At 50.6% G+C, this 21,859-nt stretch overlaps 1 protein-coding gene across 4 annotated transcripts in view; it reads right to left on the reverse strand.

Annotated features, from left to right (window-relative positions):
* Dnah10 (dynein axonemal heavy chain 10) overlaps positions 1-21,859 on the reverse strand; it is a 115,512-nt gene that overhangs the window by 32,720 nt on the left and 60,933 nt on the right. For all 4 annotated transcript variants that reach the window (XM_048785492.1, XM_048785491.1, XM_048785490.1 and 1 more), the window contains exons 36-51: positions 20,045-20,191; positions 18,547-18,738; positions 16,499-16,617; positions 15,081-15,239; positions 14,028-14,163; positions 11,655-11,777; positions 10,440-10,574; positions 9,938-10,154; positions 8,766-8,885; positions 7,680-7,825; positions 5,114-5,266; positions 3,569-3,829; positions 2,479-2,651; positions 1,707-1,800; positions 1,150-1,317; positions 631-819 (exon numbers count right to left, since the gene is read on the reverse strand). In XM_048785492.1, the coding sequence (XP_048641449.1) occupies positions 631-819; positions 1,150-1,317; positions 1,707-1,800; positions 2,479-2,651; positions 3,569-3,829; positions 5,114-5,266; positions 7,680-7,825; positions 8,766-8,885; positions 9,938-10,154; positions 10,440-10,574; positions 11,655-11,777; positions 14,028-14,163; positions 15,081-15,239; positions 16,499-16,617; positions 18,547-18,738; positions 20,045-20,191 (2,532 nt within the window). The remainder of the gene's footprint in view (positions 1-630; positions 820-1,149; positions 1,318-1,706; positions 1,801-2,478; positions 2,652-3,568; positions 3,830-5,113; positions 5,267-7,679; positions 7,826-8,765; positions 8,886-9,937; positions 10,155-10,439; positions 10,575-11,654; positions 11,778-14,027; positions 14,164-15,080; positions 15,240-16,498; positions 16,618-18,546; positions 18,739-20,044; positions 20,192-21,859) is intronic.

Consider the following 21,859-nt stretch of genomic DNA (forward strand, 5'->3'; position numbering starts at 1 on the left):
CTGAGTTGTACTACAATAAAGCTGTTTTTAAAGAGAGAGCTTCTAATATTGATGTAAAACTGCATGTGTTGCTGTGCTGCTATGGTTGCCTGGCAAATGGCTGGCCCCTAACAGCAGCCCACCGAGGTCTGCCCAGGCCGGCCTCCTTGCAGCAGATGCACATTGGGATCTGCAGCAATTGCCTGCGTTTGGCTTTTGACCTTGACCCGACATCTTCTCCAATCTAAGAACAATACAATAGTTAAACGCTTTGGATATTCCGTTAAAACATGCCAAAAAACAAACCAACCCAACTCCCTACTCTGTGACAACGTTATGCTATGCCAGGTGCAGGGCCCAGACCTGTAACCCCAGCAAATCGAGAGGCTGTGGCAGGAGGATCACAAGTTCCAGGCCAACCTGGACAACATAACAAGACTCAATCTCCAAATAAATAAACAAATAAATAAAAAGAGCTGGGGCTGGGGCTGGGGCTGGGGCTCAGAGATAAAGCACCCCCGGACTCAATCCCCAGGACTGAAAAAAAAAATCACTTAGGATCTGCTATAGGTGGTTCCAGTATCTGCAGGTACTCCCTCCCGGCTGCAGGGACTGGCAGGACCGGCCTTCCTGGAAGGGAGGTGGCCTCACCTCGTAGCCAGCCGTGAAGGCGGCCAGCCTTGCGAGCAACTGCTTCCCCGAGCCACCCACGCCCACCAGCAGCGCGTGGCCGTGGTCCATGCGGATGATGCGGTGCACGCGGGTCAAGTGCTCCAGTGCGTCATCGAAGAGCACCAAGTTCATCCTGGTGTTGATCTCATTGTACTCCTCAAGAATTTCCTGAATTCAAAAAAAAAATTTTTTTTTTAAGGATCACTGTTTTTTAAGAGGTGAACTTTCTCCTTTTGTGCAGGAGAGATTAAGGACGGAGGAAAGATTTTTTCTTTCCTGAAAAATCATTGTACTAATTGAATCAGTTGGGCTCCCAGGACAGGATCCAGCTCTCAAATCCAGATTCCACCCTGCCGGCGCAGGTCAGCCAGCAGCGAGCCAGGGCAGACCACAGGTGTGGGAGCCTCAGAGTCAGGCACCAGGCCCCTGGGGACGGAGCCACTGTCACACCAGCGCTCCAGGAGGAAGCAGGCGCAGGCGAGAAGGAGCCCACCACACCTGGAACAGCGCTTTGGCCGCCTCGTAGTCCTGGATGTCCTCGTAGATGCGTGTCTCCTCCTCATGCAGAGCCATCCGGAAGTCCCCGAACAGGATGGGATCCCTCATCACTACCTCCTCATCCTCCTCAAAGTGCTCCAAAACCAAGTTTCCTATGTGATCTTGCACCTTAAAACGTAAGCCGGTTAAGGACCCACACTCAAGGACAGCAGTCCCGCACTGACTCATGTCAGGACAAGCTCCCACGCTGTCACCATCTGAGTGACCTGCCTTCCATTTTCTCCCTCGACAGCTACAGAGTACTTATGAGCCATCCCCCAACCCATCAGCTTTGACTGTTAGTGTCTGCCTTTTTGCCATTCTATATATATTTTTAAAATGCATTGTTTTCTCTGTGCGCACGTGGGCGTGTGTGTGTGTGTGTGTGTGTGTTTGCATGCATGTGTGTGTGTGTGTGTGTATGTGTGTGTGTGTGTGTGTCACAAGGGCTTGGTCCTCCTCAGAGAGCAGTTCTGTGGCTGGCCTTTGCATCTGCTGGCACATCCCCATGCACTAACCAGCTGCTTGTCTGTTTTGTTGATCAGCCGGTCATGGAAGACCCTCAGACACTCATTCCTCCAGACTCTCACCATCTGAGCCACCGTCTGGAACCTATGGAACATGGTGGAAGGGGCCAGTCAGCCTCGAGGGCCCCTGGAGAGGAGTGGTGAACCACCTGCCGCCGTTCCCAGAAGGATGCATGGGAGGTGGCTCGGGAGCTGCACCCTGGAGTGCCCTCTCTAGCCTCACATTAGTGAAGTCTAACCAGGAGCTGATGGATTAAGTGCAAAGACTACAGATCACCATCCATAACTTGCCCTATCTGAGGGAAGAAAGGGCCCTCTCTTTATGCAGCATATGTGATGGAAAACTCCTAGCACTACCCTGTTGCTGGAATGTCTGAATTTAGAATCAGCATAAGGGCCCCTGGCAGCTCCTGTATTTCAACTGGAAACAACTGGTCACATGAGCAAAAGGATTCGGGTGAATTCCAATTTCAGAGTTGAAGGCAGGTGGCAAAGCCATCCCACCCAAGGGGTCAGAGATACTTGTCCACCTGTCCAACCTCTGCTGTTGGTCCCACTGGTTTTCTGCCCAGGGGTTTGCAAAGAGCCCAGCCTTGACTCAAGCATTTGTCTCTATTCTACACTTAACACAGCAAAACGTTGGGAATTAACTGACACACTGGTTCTTCAAGTTCACTGACAAGCCCCCCCACCCCCATCTTAAGAGAATAAAAGAAACCATCAAATTGGCAGGACATATCTTGTTAAGATCCAACAAACTTACCGCTGGGGGTTGGTGAGCACAAGGCCATTGAACACCCGGGAGAGATCACGGAGGTTGAAGATGTAATGGAACTTTGAAGGGGTGGGCGGCAGGTCCTGGACGATGTTCTTGTAGAGCGTCAGCGTGCAGGAGGTCAGCAGGCCACTCACTGCCACGATGCTCTCGTGAAAGTCCTGAGACAGGAAAAGCCCCCACCCCCGGGTGTCCATGAATGGGAGAGTGGACAAAGGAAAGAGCGTCACTCAGAGGGAATATCTAGCCATGAGAAGGAAGGGAACCTTGAACACACGCAGCTAACCAAGTGCAAGACGCCTGATGACTCGAGCCATGTGAAACCCCCAGGACGGGCAAACCCACAGAGATGGGAGGTTGGTGGGTTTCCAGGGGTTGGCGGGGGGAAGGGTGGGCAGCTGCTGCAGTGTGACATCAGGGTTCCCCTGGAGGAGAAGAGGCTGTGAAATCAGACACAGGGGTGGGGACACCTACGTGCCACGAGTGTACAGAGTACCTCGGAATTCTGTGCTTTAAAGTGGCCACAGCAACGAATTTTACGTAATGTGAATTTTGTCACATTTTTTTATGAGGGAAGAAGTGAACAGACCAGAGAAGCTCATCATCTGACCTGCTTTTATGGCCTTAGGTTTCCATGTCCACCGGGAAGTCAATGAACTGTGAAACCAAAGACCCATGCCAGCCGCCCTGGGAGTTATCTGCCGGGCACACCTTTGGGTAAGGCACGAACTTGCCAGGTACTCAGGGTGGCCATGATATCTGCTGCTGCACAGCCTCACCTTACCCACCTGGCCCCAGAGCACAGGCCTAATGTCAGTAGGCAGGACTCCAGGTGGGTCCAAGGCACTTCAGCCTCTGAGGTCCCCCTTCTTGTACATTAAAATCACATTTTGTGACTGCATGGGTATAAAGGTGAATGTTTTTCTTCCGATTTTGAAACACAGTAAAACATCTTCCTGGTCCCCTGAATGCACTGCAGGCCCTTGGCTTGGGCCTGGTGTGTCTGATGTGTCAATCAGTCTGCGTACATTTCTGCCCAACCGTGTCCCCCATTTGTACTTCTGATTTAAAGAGTTACCGCAGTGTGGCCTTTCAGGATGGAGAAGTAAATCAGGTGCAAGGACTCCTCTGAAGGGAACGGCACGTTGAAAGTGCTGAACAGTGAAAGGAACCTGGGGTCCACCTCGTTGCGGCCTCCTCCGGCTTTCCCCATGGCAGCGATGAAGCCGAGGTCCCGGATGTTCTTACAGTTCAGCTCCTTCCCGCGGTCATACAAGTAGCCTTTTTCCAGCAGCAGCTTCAGCAGGGCAATTGGCTGCTGGGTGCCGTATTCATCCACCTTGATGATTTTTTTTTTTTAAGAGAAAAAAGAGAATAGCAGTATTTCAAGGCAGATCTCCGAGAGGCCTGAGCGTCTAGACCAAAGCTTGGCCCTCCTCTCATCCCAGAGCATCCTGGGCTTAATTTCGTTTGGCTTCTCAAAGTTTGCAATTAGATACTCATTGGTGATTTTTAAAGTCTCTCTCTCTCACTAGACTGTAAGCTCCATAGGTCTCACACACTGCACAGCGCTGACCATCAAAGATGTCAATTCATCCTCCCACTCACTGGATGGATGAATGAATGGATGGAAGGATGGAAGGACAGATGGATGGACAGAAAGAAGGATAGATGAGAGATAAAAGGAAGGATGGAAGATAGATGGGTGGATGGAGGGATAAATGGATGGATGGATGGAAGAATGGATGGACAGATGGTAGGAAGGATGCATGGAAGGATGGAAGGATGGATGGACTGATAGAAGGATGGATGGAAGGATGAATGGGTGGATGGAGGGATGGAGGGATGGATAGATGGATGGGAGAAGAATGGGTGGATGGGTGGGTGGATGGATGGATGGATGGATGAACGGAAGGATGGATGGACAGATGGTAGGAAGGATGGATGGATGGAAGGAAGGTTGGATGGATGAAAGGAAGGATGGGAGGATGAATGGACAGATGGAAGGATGAATGGGGGTAGATGGATAGATGGAAAGATGGATGGATGGGTGGATGGGAGAATGGATGGATGGACAGATGATGGATGGGTAGATGAATAAAGTTATAGATGAACAGACAAATGGATGAATAAATAGATAATAAAGATAACAGATGACAGATAAATGGATGAATTGAGTAATGGATGAGTAAGTAACTGAATACATGGGTGGATGAGTGGGTGAATGATCAGATTTACGGGTAGGTGAGTGGATCCTGGCTTTGCATCATCCTTCTGGAAGACAAATCTTCAAGGAAAAGATGGTTCTGTAAAATGATACAAATTTAACTTCCTGTATGCCGAGAGAACTTTGCATGTCTCAGCCTCGGTCCCCAGAAACACACTTGTGAGCAGCTGAAGTTCCCCTTCCTCGGCTAATCCCCAGGGGTCCTGGCCTTCAGCTTCTCCAGCACAGAGGGCCACCTAAGAGCTCTTGTGGGACACCTCCTTCGACAGAGCTGAGGCTGGGCGGAGGGAGGGGGAGGAGCGGCGGGATGCTGCGCCCTGGCTGCCCGCGACGGCCTGCACTATATACACTGAGCAGGACTGCGCTCAGACACCCTCCACCCCGCTCCTGCCTCACCTTGGGCATATTCATGTCGTCCATGAACACCAGGAGGCATTTGCCCATGGGGGGGCCATAGGTGTCTCTGGTCCGCTTTTCCACGTTGGCTTCCAAGTTTCTCTGGATATCCATGGACGTGGTGCGGGATGAGAAACTGACCATGAGCACAATCTGAAACAGGGAGAAGGCAGGATGCGTTGGCCTCCTCTGCGTGGCACCCGCAGCAAACGTTTGACCGCGAGCTCCCATCTATGCTGAAGACCCACTGCCTCTGAGCTAATGCTATTGTCACCCAATGTGGGTCTGTGCTTTGTTATTTTTAAGTGCTAAAGCAAGAATTCCTCTTCCTCCTGGCAGGTTGCATGAGCTGATAACGAGCTGCCACACGTGGGCCTCGGTACACGGTGGCACAGCAGAAGGGGGACTGGGAGCTGTGTTAGAGGACCCCAAAGTCACCTAACCCTTTCAGACCCTCCTTCCTTCTCGCCTGAACGGTGATCTGAATACCATCTTCTGGGACCACTTACTTCCTACAGTGGTTTTACACGAAGGCATTTTCAATGAGGCAACATTAAAACATAAACTGCTTATGATGGCAGCTGTATCTTAATAAATCAGCCAAAGAGAACGTGCACAACCTTGGGTTTGGTCTTTGGAATGAGTTGCTGGGAAAGAAGGTCTACCTGCTGTACCCTCATGCCTGTGTGCTCGGGCCTCTCCCTGTGCTCAGAGGTGCTGGGGAGCCCCTCACCGGGGTATTCACACTCCTTGATGTGCCAGCCATACCCAGAGGGCTGTGCCATGTAGCCGGCTGCTCTATACCCAGAGCTTCCGGTTCTGTAGTTCATGGGTGTCTTGAACAAGCTTTCAGGTAAAGCTAGCACTGTTGGCCTGGGACCACACATTGGGAACTGTAGCCTTTTAAAGGCCCTCCACCCAGGGTGCCTGTGAGCACAGGTGCACATAAGCAGACTGTGCTGGCAGCCGGGCTGGGCTGTTAAGCTCCAGCTGCGGAGTCCTCAGGGAGGGGTATCGTAATGTGGCTTCCCTTTGCCCCACTTTGCAAATCTGCAGCTCCCCCGCTCTGTGCCCTCCACAGGGACATCCCTAAAGCCAACTAGGCCATGCTGTCAGTGTCAGTCTAGGTGAGCTTGGCTACTCAGACAGATCAGCCCCATCCTACCCACGCCTCTTACGATGTCCAACACAAAGGTACCCCCTGCCCAGAGGCCGGTGAGGCTTGCAGGAGCCCTTGATGCCAGAGCTGCTGGAAACAGAAAAGACACAAACTAAGAGACACGGAAAAGTGAGTGGGGGGGGAGCTCCTCTCCCCTCCGAGGTTCCAGAAGACCAAGACAGGAACTAGACTTAAATGGTGACGTGACCAGGCAGTAACGAAAACAGAATTGAGTCAGCGCCTGGACCGCCTGAAAACCACAGGAGGTTCCTTGAGGGCAAGAGAGTCTTCACTCAGTGATCCAATAGCTAGAAAAATGGCTTGCAGCTTGGGGAATGAACGGTGAGCAGCAGCCAGCCCGGGGAGCAGGTCTGTGTGGACAGGGGCCAGCGCCTTCTTCTGGCTGTCTCAGTGTGCCTGGGGCACGAGCACCCTTCTGCTCCAGAGTGACCCGAGTGGCCTGTTCCACTGGGCTTGTCCTGTGGTGCCAGCTGGCACGGGCCCCGTGCATAGCAGACCCTCATGCATCTGACCAGTGGCGAGGGATACCACAGAGGGATGATGGGAAGACATGACAGCCAGTCTCCACCGCGGAGCCCAGCGCTGTCTCCAGGTGTCCACCCCTGGAGGGTGCTCAGTCTGACGCACACAATAGGGCAGAGGTGAGGTCTGTAACCCCCAAGACGGCGCAGCCTCCCTTTGCTGCCCGTCCTGGGCTTTCACTGGAGCCCTAGCTGCAGTCACAACACTGCTCAGGTTTCAATGTGCCCCAGGTTTCAGAGGTGCAAAGCTCAATCCCCAAATTCATATGTTAATGAGACTTCAGGGTGGGTCCTTGGAAGGTGAAGGGATCCCAAAGGCAAAACCCTTGTGGATTAATGGATTCATCCACTATTAAGGAAGCACCTTTTTTTTTTTTTTTAAATCTAAGTGACTTTCTCTGGCAAACCTACTCTGTCTCGCCATGTGACACCCTCTGCCACACTATCATGTAGGTAGAAGGTCCTCATCATGCTGGCACCAGGCTCCTGGATTTCCCACCATCCAGAACTATGAGTCAAATAAACTTCTCTTCTTTATAAATTACCTGGTCTTGGGTACTTTGATAAAGCAACAGTTTACAAAAAGCGCACTCAAGCAGCCCTGGGAGAGGCCCACACAGCAGGGAACTAAGGCCTCCAGCCTCTATCCATATGAAATACCATCTGAAAGAGGATAATCCAGCCCCTGTCCAGCCAATAGCCTGACTGCAACCTTATGAGAGGACCTGAACTAGGGCCACCCAGCTGAGCCACTGCCAGCCCCTCCACCCACAGACACCAGGAGGTGGTGCTTGTTGTCTTAAGTGACTCTGTGCTGGGCAGTTTGTTACACGGCAACGGGTAACTGATACCAACAATGGCTTACATTAGTGTCTTCACTGAGGTGTCTTAGGAAGTTCTGGGTAGTGGCTGTCTTAGAAGTGCCAGATTCACCAACAAAAATAACAGGCTGCTTAATTTTGACCATTTGTTCCAATATCCAGGTGGTGCGGGTTGTATCCACCGTGTGAACTACAAAAGAAATGGAAGGAACATCGGAAGAGCTCCACATGGGGGTGGGGGGTGGGGGGTGACAACACAGAACTGTCACAGAATCCCGTAAATCCCATAAAAAGCATCAGCAGAAGCCAAGCCGTGACCTCAGGAACTTGCGTGGCAGGTAGAGCTGCTCTGTAGGAGAACCTCATCACCCCAGCCATTATTCTCCTTGGCTTTATTGAGGCACAACTTACAAAGGCATCACCCATCGTAAGTGTAGAATTCGATGAGTCCAACACATTTCTACATACGTTGTGCGAGCACGACACTGTCCAGGATGACAGCACACAAACTGCCCCAGCATCCGAGTGAGATTTATGCTTGGGTGCTAAAAAAAAAGATCTCCCTGCTGCTGAGTCACCCACATGCCTGCAGGATCTGGTCTCCTGACCCACAGCTCCCTCTGCAGAGACTTCAGCCACCAAGTCAGGTCCAGCCTGCCCCCTCCCACGTGGGCAGATTTTAATCTCCATGGGTTCTGGAGGATCGGGGTGCCTTGCTCTGCAGGTACAACGGACCAAAGCCAGGTGCACATGTTGTGGAGCTATCCAGCCCACATTGTGTCTAACCAGCCAGAGGAGGAGACTTAAAATACAGTCTTGGGGGTACACACCAGGGGCACATGCCTTCTCCAGGAAGCACTGTTCACGGGAACGTGCCGGTCACTACCCACGCCCAGCCAGCTCCGTGGGCTGGAGAGAGCAGAGGAAATGCCAGGGGAAGCCAAGCATCCTCTCCGCGGGCACTGAGCCAGCATCCAAGGGCCTCTCAGGAGGGCCCCTGGCTCCCTGCTCTTCTCAGCTCCCTGGGTGGGACTCAGGTGGCCAGCCAGGCCACAGGATGCTTCTCACTTCCTCCCAGGACCAGGGTCACACACCCTCACACCAGGGACAGAGGCTTGCCTCTCGCTTACCCAGGATGTCGATGAACTTCCTCTGGTGGTCATGCACATACTCTGGAACCAGCTTACTCCAGGGGATCCACTGGTTCCGTTTGGAATCGAAATGAAACTCGTACAAAGTTGGAAGCTGGCCTGCGGTGGACAATCAAAGTCCATGTCACTGTGATCGTGGACGTGGGAACATAGGAATCAGTTCTGGTAGGTGCCTCAAATGAGCTAATCCTGCTGGTTCCCTGGATGGCTACCACAGTATCACCTACATGCCACTTCTTCCCCAGACAGACACTTAGCAAGTGCTTTGAATTAGAGCGACTCGCTCGCCGGTCAGATGCTGACCTAAGGCTACCTGTTCACTGGACAGAAACCTTCCGAGTCCCTTCCAGGGGAACACGTAGTTGGGCACAGAACCCTGGTCCCCACCCCTCCAGTGGTGGCGTGTCAGGCAGGGGTAGAGAGAGATAAGAAAACACTTTCACTGCAGACATACTAATTTCTGCAAAGGGGGAGGACGGCTGCCATGAAGGCATCTGATCAAGACGGTGCAGGAGAGGGACAGGAGAAGCACCAGGTGCCACAGGTAGCCTGGGAGTCCCAGCCCCACCTGTCACCATCACCTCCCTCTCCACACCATTCTTCACCATGACAGTCAATCACAGGGGTGCTATCCAAGCCCACCTCAAAAAGAAGCCCCTTCACAGACCCCTTCCCCATGGGCCCTGCCAATTCAACCTTTTGTACATCCTGGAGGGTGCGTGTTCTTGGTGAAAAAACTGAAACCCTTAATACACCGTGATTTCCCATGAGTACCCTGCAAAACCCACAGGTGACGGCCTACCATGCAAATGTCAGCAGCACCAGATTAGTTAAGTCATGGTGCTTCAGACAGATGAGGAGCCCAAAGGAAAAGAGGAGCAAAGGCTCGTGGAACACGGGAGTTAGAACACCCAGCCAGAGCCAAGGGGCATATGCCATAGCTCCAGGGAGAAGAGTTGAGACTCCTCAAGAAAGGGCACTCGCAGGGACCGCAGCCAGTGCACCTGACCTCCTCCTGAGGGCACCACCAGTGTTCTGACCATGGCCCCAGAAAACCCACCCAGGCGGGAACACGGGGAACGAGCTCACGGTGTCTGAAAGCCCAACTCGAAGCAGTCGGAGAGGGTGAGCAAGTAGCGCTCGGTTGTCACCTGGCAGTTCCCCAGGTTTGGCCCAAACCTCCTCCGTGTCAGCAGTGGGCAAAGAAGCAATGCGTTTGACGCTTTCATCAAATTTAATCTTTCCATCCTCGAGCAGGGAGGCACCCAGGGAGAAGTACAGGGCCTCCAAGAAGAAGCACTCCAGCAGGTCGGGGTCCTCGATTTCTCCCTCCAGTAAGGCGTCCAACATCTTGGCTAACTGAGTCACCTGGCTCGTGGAAAACACCCGGTTCAGCCCATACATCCTACCCCCACAGAGTCACCTCAGTCCTAAATCTTGGGATTTCCAGATCCCAGAGCAATGGGAACATATGACCCACCACGTTGGTCCAGACAGATGGAGCCCACTGTCGTGGCATGCTCAGGGTCACCAAAACAAAAGGACCCCCACTGACATGTTAGGGTTGACCCCGCTGGCATCTCTGTCCCCCTTAGAAGTCCACTGGGGTCTGTCCTATGGGAAGCCTCTGCTGGCAGCAGGCACAGATCCTACCATGTTTAGGTCCGTCTGGGGCACTATGGTCTTCAGCTTCTCCCCTTGTCTTCCGTCCACTATACCCTCCACGATCACGTCCATGAGGTAGGGCACGTATTTCTCAAAGAGAGTATCCAGATATTTTTGCTCCTCCTGCGAAGGAGCAGAATTCCAAAACATTTGCAAACCTTCACTTATTTAAGTGGATGTTCACAGAAAGTCTTCCTGTCCGAAGACGGAGCAGCACAGCTAATGAAGGGTGAGGCCACAGGGGGCGAAGCCCTGGCAGCAGAGCCTGCGCTGTGGGCAGAACGTCCTTTACATTGCCCTTCCACTTCCTTTGGCTGCCACAGGGGCCGCTCCGCCCCTGGGAGTGACAGAGACACAAGTTCCCATTCAACAGGAAAGGGGCCTGCCTCTCAGAGTTCCAGCGGCCTGACCAGGCATCCAGCAAGGAGTAGAAAGGAGCAGAGACCCTGTCTCTACCCAGCACTGGTGGCCATAGGGACTGAGTGGATCCTCAGGAACTCCATCCCAGATGACAGTCCCTCAAATGGTTCCCTGGTCTTCCCTTCCCTGTCCTAACAGCCCTTCTAGAGATCCACCCAGGCCACCTGTTACCACAGACCGTGGTCCAGGTGTCCTGGGCATGGTCAAGCCACACCCTGTACATGATGGTCACATCCATCCCTATGTCCATCAGTGAAGCCCACGGTTAAGACAAAACACTTTCTGAGCAGCCATAGGACACGTCACATGGCTTGAGGTCCACTGGAACCTTCAGATCCCAATTACATGACAAGCAGGTCCCTCACACCTCCCACTGAGCAGAAGCACAGAATCAGGGAGCTCCTGTCCCTCAGGAACTGGGCATGTCTGCCAAAGAGCCCATAAACCCAATCTGGCCTGGCCCCTGTTTCTGTAAATGAACCTCTCAGGGTCCACAGCCGTGTCCTTTCCCATACGCACTGTGTCTGGCTGTATCTGTGCCACAAGACAGAACTGAGTAGGTGCAAAAGAACAAGTGCAGTCCCCAAAGCCTAGAACATTTATTATCTACCCCTCTGTAAGAAATGCTTTTCAACCCCTTGAACTACATGAAGTCGAATGAGTGTGTCACCGTGTCTTCATCTGATTTGTGCTCAAGGACACGAGCAGGTCAAGGACCAGGCCTTCAACTACGGCTGGCCACCAATACTGATAACTATAAGTTTATTTCAGAAATAATTTCACCTTATTTTGTATTTGATGAACCCACTTTTTCCAGTACGGTTGGTATTTCAAGTTTTTAGGATCTACATACACCATTCCACATCGAGACACAGTTGCAGGGGAGGCGTACTGTAAATCTCCAACCTGGAGGGAGAGAAAATCAACCATGTCTATACTAGAAACAAGTGCATGTATGTTTGGGGGTTTTTTTTGGTACCGGGGATTGAACCGAGGGCACTTGACCACTGAGCCACATCCCCAGCCCTTTTTTGTATTTTATTTAGAGACAGGGTCTCACTGAATTGCCTAGGGCCTCACCAAATTGCTGAGGCTGGCTTTGAACTGACATGTTAGGGTTGACCCCGCTGGCATCTCTGTCCCCCTTAGAAGTCCACTGGGGTCTGTCCTATGGGAAGCCTCTGCTGGCAGCAGGCACGGATCCTATACCATGTTTAGGTCCGTCTGGGGCACTATGGTCTTCAGCTTCTCCCCTTGTCTTCCGTCCACTATACCCTGCCCTGGTGGTTGCCTTGGGGACTCAGTCACATACACAGCCCAGATTTATGATCCTCCTTCCTCAGCCTCCCAAGCCAGCTAGGATTACAGGCATGTGTCACAACACCCAGCTTGGATAGATGTTTAAGGGTGTTTTTTTGTGCAAAGTTTTTACAACTCTATAAAATCCACACCACACCCAAATTAATACAGCTTTCCTAAGGGTTTTAATTGAATACTTAGGTTTCTGATGAGGTTATACATCTCTGATGTAACACCTTTTTAAGTTTTCCCTTACTATGAAATAATATAAAAATAAATATGCAGTAGAGTTCTGATAGAAAATTATAAAGAAAATAAGTTATCCCAATCCCACCACCTAGAAACTAATACTGCTTTGAAGTGTTTTCCTTTTAATTTTTTTTAACCATTGTTGAGATAAAGTAGTACAAAATTTTAAAAATACAGCTAAACTGGCAATTTTAAAAATCTCTCTTCTCCCCCCACCCCTCTCTCTCTATCTTGAGACAGGATAAAACCCACATCATGCCCAAATTAATACAGCTTTCCTTAGGGTTTTAATTGAATACCTAGGTTTCTGATGAGGTTATACATCTCTGATGTAACACCTTTTTAGATAGAGTTTTAGTAGAGTTCTGATAGGAAATTATAAAGAAGAAAATAAGTTGCCTAGGGCCTCACTAAATTGCTGAGGCTGGCCTTGAACTTGCAATTTTCCTGCCTCAGCTTCCTAAACTGCTGGGATTGCAGGCATGCACCACCATGCCCAGCTAAACTTGTCTCTTTCTATAAAAAAAAATAGCTGGGTCAGCCAATTAAATGCTGATACCCATAAATACTAATGCATTGCCAAGTTTCAAAGGCCAAGATGAATGAAAGCAAGTCCCAGGGCCACAACTGAAAAACTGCTTGTACTTTAAGCAAGAAATGGAGGGCCTTGGAAGGTATCCTCCAGGGGAAAAGGGAGCTCAACAGAATACTTGAAATGAGAGAAAGTTAAAAACAAAAAACAAAAAACAAAAAAAACAACAACAACCAAGGATAAGATAGAGACAGATGACATGAGAGAAAAAGGAAGGCAATTACAAACACCACACAACACAAATGGCTCTAAAAATAGTAAATGGGGCTGTGGATATAGCTCAGCGGTAGAGCACTTGCCTAGCAGGTACAAGGCCCTGGGTTCAATCCCCAGCACTGCAAAAAAAAAAAAAAAAAGACCAAAAGAAGAAGAAGGAGGAGGAAGAGGAGGAGGAAAGGAAGGAAGGAAGGAAGGGTAAGTAAATGGCCAGGCAGGCATGGTGGCACACTCAGAAAGCTGGAGGCGGGGGGAATCACAAGTTCGAGGCTAGCCTGGGCCACTCAGTGAAACCCTGTCTCAAAATAAAATATACAAGAAAATGGGCTGGGGATAAAGTATCCCTGGGTTCAATCCTCCATAGTTTCCAAACCAACAACAACAAAAATACAGTAAATGTAACTACAGTATACTAGTTGACTCTACAGTAAATATTTCCATATTCCCAATAATTTAAATACTGTTTGCTATCAGTCAATTTAGCAGTATACTGTTCTGAGGAGAGAAGTTTGGCTAGTGGTATGAGATAAACCCTGACTGTGAGAGTGCTCAACCAATAGCTAATGTGTAAAAGAAATAGCACGCTGACCCCGTTGCTTATTGACACTCAGGAAAAACAAGTAAAAGCCATCACCCCAGGAACGAAGAGGGGACGCAGGGAGCAGATAGGGACAGAGCAGTACGAGTCACAAATTCTGCATTTTTTAATAATCATCCACATGCATCAACACTTTATCACACATATGAATTCTGATTAAAGGAAAGGCCGGCCATCACGGTGATGTCCCACCTTCACTTGCCTCAAACAGCAGGGCGCAGTGTTCCTGGAGCCGGATGCGCTCGCCGTTGGCCAGCGTCAGCAGCTTGTTGTCGTCCATCACGGAGTTCATGTTCTCCACCCACAGAGCGTCCACGTCTCCATCGAACAAGATATACCTGCGGCAACCCAGGACCCGCCATGCCTGAGAGATCACGGAGCAGCGGAAGCACAGCTCCCGCGGCATGGAAGGTACCCGACCTGACGACCCCAAACTGAGACTCTGCTATGGAAGAGCTGTCCCAGAACCTTCCAGAACATTAAGATCCTGAGAGGAACTCTAAAGGTGCCAGAGACAAGAGAGCTGATCGCCCTGTGACGTGCCGGCTGGGTCCAGAGCCCAGCGAGAAGTGCTAAGCAGAGGTCTGAAAAGTCACCGGCCGGGGCTCCGGTCCTTTCTTATTGTGAGGTCCTTAAGAAATTATTCATGGGGTTTGACGGGAATATCAAGTCAGAGCCATTCCCGAGGCTCCCTAAGAAGTCTCATAGGGCAGCTCAGGGCCCGAAGCTCCCTCGGAGCTCTCCACACTGGGCCTCATGTGTCCCTCACAGCGGGTGGAGAGGTGACCAGGACACTGCCTGGTGTGTCCCTCGCAGCAGGAAAGCAGCAGCTCATGGGGGCTTCCCAGAACTGCCCCTGACACTCTGATGCCGTCCTTCCTGGACTCACCTGGCCGGACAGAGGGGGACCCTGCAGCCTGCCCTGGTGGTTGCCTTGGGGACTCAGTCACATACACAGCCCAGATTCAAACCAGCGACCCTGGGGACATTTCTTGCCTTCTCTCGGCCTTGGTTTTATCCATGCTACACTGGGACAAAGCCAGTACCTACCACACGGCGTTGCTGAGACCAGCTGGGGCCACACAGAAAAAGCCCCAAGATGGAACCCGTGCCCAATAAACAGAGCCACGAGATTTGTCCTTGGTCTGTTGAGTGCAAGTGTGAAGGCACAGTGCGTGCTCATCTGCCACCACCATCTGTGCTGTCCCATGGTCACCACCACCCCAGGCTCCCACCCACTCCTGGGGACACTCACTTCCGCTCCTTCTTATCCGTCGGCTTGTTGATCTCCCTGAAGATGTTGGACAGCACCCCGTCCGTCCAGTCTCGGGTGTTGGGGTCCAGAATGCCGTAGAGCTCTATGACACTCATGGCCTTGGGGTTCAGGATGTACAACTTTGTCACCAGCCCAAGCCTAAAGTAAGGGAGAGGCTTCAGCTGTGGCTCAGCCCACAAAACACACCAGGAAAACTATCTGCGGTGCCCACAAGGAACCAGATGCTTTGAATCCAATTCAAAATGGAGAATGTGAGCCCTATACATGCTCCACCAGATGGCTTCTCATCCCTGTTAATGGTCTTCACTAAATGGAAAGGTTCACCCCAAACACAGCCCCAGCACCAATGAGGCCCCAAGAGGAAACGCTGGGCCTCGATGCAGCAGGAAGCTGACTTTCAGGCACAAGACACATGTGTAGGTGTGATGAGCTTTTCAAAATGAATGGTGCATAGGAGACAACGCTCAGTATCCAGGATTACGTCCTCCTTATCCACAGGATGTCCGCTGTGCTGATGATGTTATAGAGCTGCTGACAGGGCACTTCCTTGTCTAAAGAGATCCCCACCAGGCTACGTGGTCCATTCATCTCAAGAAAAACTAAACTTCACACAATCCATGGTTCAAATGAACAGATAACTTAAAAAAAAAAAACAAAAACATACAACGTCACCCATACACATAGTATGTGACAGCTCCATAAATTACCTAACGTTTGATTAGTTGAGGAATGAAATACAGAATGACTATGGCACAGGCCACTCATCATCAGTAGGCCCTGTCCCTGGTCTCCTTGTGTGAAACATAGGAAGAAATAAGAAGAAATGACAGACAGACTCCTTATAGGCTATCTATCAATCTGAGAAGTCACAAATGTCACATGGCTTGATTTAGATTGCTTGCTGGAGTGAAGCATCCCATTCAGACGTCAGGACATCCACTTTCCTTGGAAGGCTCTGACTCCCTGCCCGCCCTGAGGACGTTCTATCCAGGAGGGACAGATGGCTTCCTCAAGCAGTGGCTCCTGCAGGCCTGACAGACACAGGGCATCTCTGTTCCCTCGGATACCACAGCAGCATCACCTAATCGTGGGTCCAGACTTACCTGAAAGGAGCAATCTGAACACCAAGGCAACATGTCTTAAGTTAATTCACAAAATATCCTTATAGGATGGTTTGTGAGATTCTGTACAAAGGGCCCCTAGTTTGCATCCTGAAATATGTGAGCTAAGTCAGCCATGAGACAAGTAAAGACGGTGAGATTGAAGGGACATTAAGACAAATTTCCCACAAACAGGAAACTGGAGAGCAAAGTGGGTCTAGGTAACATGGTCACCAAATATTTCCCATGAAACCGCCCTGGCAGCCAGGCGCAGGGCCCGGGGGAGGGCGTACTCACTTGGTCTGGGCCTGACACAGAGCGTTGATGACCACAGACTTGCCCCCTCCCGTGGGCCCCACTATCATGGTGGTGTGGCGGGTGAGCATGGTCTCGTACATCTGAACCACTTTATCCACCTGCAGGACAAACATCGGCACGGAGTTAAACATACACGTGTGTAAGAGTTTTCCTGAGATCTTTCATGAGTGCGATTTACCCACTTATAGTACGCAGTTCACTGGTTTCTGGTCTATCTGCAGAGCTGTGCAGCCATCAAAGATGACTATCAGTTTCAGAACATCCCACCCATCCCGTAACCACCTCTCACCATCGCTTGCCCCCTCCTCCAGCCCCCGGCAAACACCACTCTACTTTCTGTGTCAATGGATTTGCCGACTCTGGACTTTCCACACCAATGGAATCACACAACAGGTGGTCTCTATGCCTGGCTTTGCCGCTTAGCATCATGTCAAGGTCTGCGCACTTCATAGCATATTGCATTAGTTAGCTCTTCATTGCTGTGACAAACTACCTGACAAAAACAACTTAAAGGAGGAAAGTGTCATTTTTTCCTCATGGTTTTACAGGTCTCAGCCCATGGTTGTCTGGCTCCACTGGTTCTGGCCTGTGGTGAGGCAGGTCTCAGTGGCACAGAGGAGCAAACCTGCCCTGTGGTGGCAGCCAGGAAGCAGAGAGAGAGGGAGGAAGGCGCTAAGGACCCAATGCACCCTTGCAAAGCACAGGACCAAGCCTTCAACACGGGAGCTTTGGGGACACTCCAGACCCAAGCCATCACACAGTGTCAGTGTTTCACTCCTGTTCCTGCCTGAGTAGCACTCCATGGTACGGACAGGTCACACCCTATCCATCTGCCCACAGACGGTGGACTCCACGTGGTTTCTGCTTTCTGGCTCTGTGGGTTATGCTGCCTGGAGCATTCATGTCCAGGTTTCTCTGGAGACGTGTGTCCATGTTTCTTGTGGGTCTATACCAGGCAGCAGAATTGCCGAGGCCTGATGGTGGCCGTGTTTGGTTGAGGAACTGCCAATCAATCTTTTTAAACAACCACTTGCAGAGAGAATTGGAATCAGAACAGGCACAAAGAGCGTCCATCCATGGCAGGTGCCCACTGCCTGGGCCTGAGAGGTCTGGGGAGCCTGGTGCCCGAGGGGCAGCCACCCTGGTCCTGCAACCTCATCAGAACACTCGAACCACAAGCTTTTGGCTTAATGACGACACATACAACCTCACAGGTTTCAGATGCTCCAAGTCCTGCCCTCCTACCCCAGAAGCACCTAATTTAATCATTTGTAAGTGCAACTCTGATGGGAGGGGAGCACATTAGAGAGTTGAGTTCCCGAACAAAACCCTTCAGTGATCTTATCATGCTGGGCCAGAACCCTCTGTAGCGTACACTCCGTGGAATGCCACTCAGTCTCACAGAGGAGTGACACAAGCCACGCCAGGACGGACCTGGGAGCATCACACCAAGGAAAGAAGCCAGACACAGAAGGTCAGAGCTCCACAGTGTCACACATGGGCAGTCGTTGGAGTCGTCAAGTTCATGCAGACAGAGTGGAACGGCAGGTTCCTGGGGCTGCGGGGAGGGCAGGGGGTTCTGAAGGACGTGGAGTTTCCGTTGTGCAAGATGGAGAGTTCTGGGGATGGGGATGGTCCCACCATCAAGTGACTGCCACAGAAATATGCGCTTAAAAATGGTGACAAGAGTAAATTCTAGGGGCTGGGGATGTGGCTCAGGCGGTAGCGCGCTCGCCTGGCATGCGTGCAACCCGGGTTCGATCCTCAACACCACATACCAACAAAGATGTTGTGTCCACCGAAAACTGAAGAATAAATATTAAAAAAAGAAGAAGAAAAGATAAATCTTAAAAAAAAAAAAGAGTAAATTCTACATTGTGTTTTACCAGCATTTTTAAATGATTAAGACGGCAAGCCTTGTATTATGAATATTTTACCTTTTTTTAAAAAAAAAAAAGAATTTCAGAAAACACAGAGAAAGCCAGGCAAAGGCCGCGGCAGCCCCTGGGAGCCGGCTCCGCACTCACCTGCACGGGCAGGAGTTCATAGCCGCCCTCAGACAGCACCTGCTCCACCGCGTCGTTGAAGTCAGGGTAGCGGACACGAGGGCAGTCCAGCCCCGGGAACAGGTCAGAAATCAGGCCCAGGAAAAGAGGGACGTCCTCGAACACAAACTTGGGCAGGTTCATGTCCCGCAGGGCCCTCATGAGCACCACGTCCTGAGTGCGAGAACACAGGTCCCCAGAAGGCTGGAGCCAGCCTGGAACCAGCTCCAAGTGGGCACCTAGATGCCCTCGCAAAGGCCACATGAGCTTTCAAAGATTTCTATGCCAGGCGCGGGGGCACATGCCTATAATCCCTATGGCTCAGGAGGCTGAGGCAGGAGGATTGAAAGTTCAAAACCAGCCTCAGCAATTTAGTGAGGCCCTAAGCAACTCAGTGAGACCCTGTCTCTAAATAAAATATAAAAAGGGCTGGGATGTGGCTCAGTGGTTAAGTGCCTCTGGGTTCAATACCCAGTATTAAAAAAAATTTTTTCTATATATTTACATGCTATACATTTTTACATGTTTAATATGTAAACATATAATAAAATATATACCATATACATCTATATGATTTTTCAAAACTTTTAGGCATTTTATATAAAATTGTACAATCACATGTAATTTCATATAAGGCACAAAAGTTTTTGAGTAAAATTTTTGAGATGAAACAGAACATTTTATATAGAATACACGGTATATTTTTTAAGTTCGTGCTTCATATTTTTCAAATTTTTCTTTTTTTTAGAAAGAGAGAGAGAGAGAGAATTTTAATATTTATTTTTTAGTTTTTGGTGGACACAACATCTTTGTTTGTATGTGGTGCTGAGGATTGAACCCGGGCCACACACATACCAGGCGAGCACCCTACCGCTTGAGCCACATCCCCAGCCCATTTTTCAAAATTTTCTACAAAAAAAAAAAAAATCCGCAAGTGAAATTTATAAAAATGGAATATAAAATATCAAACTGTACATAAAATGAAAACTCAACACGGCCAGGCCAGGTGGCCGCTGGAGAAGCGCGGAGACTGGAGCCCACCGAACGGCCGCGGCAAGGGCTTTGGGGACCCCACAAGAAACACACAAAGGAAGCTTCTCCCGCTTCCTTTGCAAAGAGAAAACAGGGTGGGAGGGTGTGGCCCGCTGACCACACTGTGTGTATGAGTGTGTGGATGCCACGCTGACCCACCAATACATACCATGAAGAAGGCCACCAGGGGTCAGGGTTTGCCCTGCCGCCACCCTGAGACCACAGACCCACTGTCACTACCCAAGCATCATGATTCAGGCACTGGCCAGAGGACACTGAACTTGACCCTAAGATACTAAGTCCCAGCAGAAGGTGATGCCATGGGTGGGAGGCCACAGCGAGGCCCCACAGGAAAGGAAGGGCCCCCCAAGACCTAGAGCTCACGTCGGGTTCCAGCCCTCCTCTCTGCCTCTGCCAGGGCGCCCGAGCCCGCTGAGCTGCAGCCCACCTCCTGCAGCTCCGAGGAGCCCCTCTTCAGCTCGCCGGCCATCACCAGCACGGACTTCAGCGCTCGGAGCCCGAAGTCATAGTGGTGCTGCTTGGACAGCTGCTCCCGGGCCAGCTTGTACAGGACGGTCATCTTCTTGGCCAGCGTCTTTGTGCAGAAGACGGGGAAGAAAGCAAGAGACGGACGAGATGAGGGGAAAGCAAGAGAGCACCGCCGTCCCCACGTGGCTGGAGCCGGGGAGGCTCCTCTAGACAAGCACCACTGGCCTCCAGCCTTCGAAGTCCAAGGGCAGAGGGTGAAAGGGAACTGCCTTTCCAGAGAGGATTGTCCCTCCAGGCTGGGGACATCATCACCACCTGGATCCAAAGCTCGGTCCCAGCAACGCGTCACACTTGGAAGGATGCTTCCTGTTGATCTGACCTAAGCGACCACCCAGGTTTCTTCTGCGCCCGTTTAGAGGACAGTTCAGTCACCTGGACCACACCAAGGCATGAAGCCCGCGGGTCCAAGGCCAGTGCAGGGGCTGGGGCCATGGAAGCAAACTAGAGATCTCTTCATGCCAGCTCAGAATCCTGACGGCCTAATGAGCAGCAAGAGCCTTTAAAAAACATTGCAGGAAAGCAACATAACAACGCTCACTGTTGAAAGTATTCTCTATTCTGTACCTTTTCCAGAACCTTCTGGAAATATATATGTGATACTCTGATAGAGATATTTTGAAAGAGAATATTATAAAAGACAGAGAGGTGTATATATTTTACATAAAATATATATGAGTGGGCATCATGGCACACACCTGTAATCCCAGGGACTTGGGAGGCTGAGGCAGGAGGATGGTCAGCCTCAGAAATTCAGTGAGGCCCTAAGCAACTCACTGAGACCCTGTCTCAAAATAAATAAATAAATATAAATAAAGGGCTGGGGATGATATCATGTCTTTGAAAAAAGATAAGTGCCAGATCTACATATAAGAGGTGTGTGTGTGTGTGCGCGTTTGTGTGTATGTATGTGTGTGTGTGTGTGTGTGTGTGTGTGTATATATATATATATATGAATATATGAATACCATAAAAGATAAGTATGTATATATCTTATCTGTGTATATTGCTCTGCTTTTTTCCCTTTATATGTAATTTTGGGGGGAGTTACCAGGGATTGAATCAGGGGCACACTACCACTGAGCACATCCCCAGCCCTATTTTTTTAAAACATTTTTAGTTGTAGGTGGACACAATACCTTTATTTTATTTTTATGTGGTGCTGAGGATCAAACTCAGTGCCTCACGCATGCTAGGCAAGCGCTCTACCACTGAGCCACAGCCACAGCCCCCCGAGTCCCATTTTATATTTTATTTAGAGACAGGGTCTCTCGTTTTTGCTGAGGCTGGCTTTGAACTCGCAATCCTCCTATCTCAACCTCCCCAGCTGCTGGGATTACTGGCATGTGCCACGGCACCCAGCTTTATGTGTATTTTTAAGCCACGTATCTCAGGGGCATTATGCTGAGTGAGAAGCCCATCTCAAAGGGCCACATGTTGTTTTTTCCAGATACAGAACATTCTTAAAGTGACTGGATCACAGTGCTGGAGGAGTCCAGGCGGGGAGGGGCAGGAGGGAGTGCCCAATGGAGCTGTGATGCCTCCACATCCCGAGTGTGGTGACGGTGACTCCTGTCCACACGTGTGGCTGCCCTGAGTTACCAGCTCCGTTCCTGGGTCTGTTTGCTGGTTCCAGCAGTGCAAATGTGTGTGCGGATGTGTGTGGGGACCCAGAGACCCCAAGTTACTCCTGTCACCCTCTTTTCAGTTGTAAATA

This window comes from Marmota marmota, unplaced genomic scaffold, assembly GCF_001458135.2.
Source record: "Marmota marmota marmota unplaced genomic scaffold, marMar, whole genome shotgun sequence".
In the NCBI taxonomy this organism is placed as follows: Eukaryota; Metazoa; Chordata; class Mammalia; order Rodentia; family Sciuridae; genus Marmota; species Marmota marmota.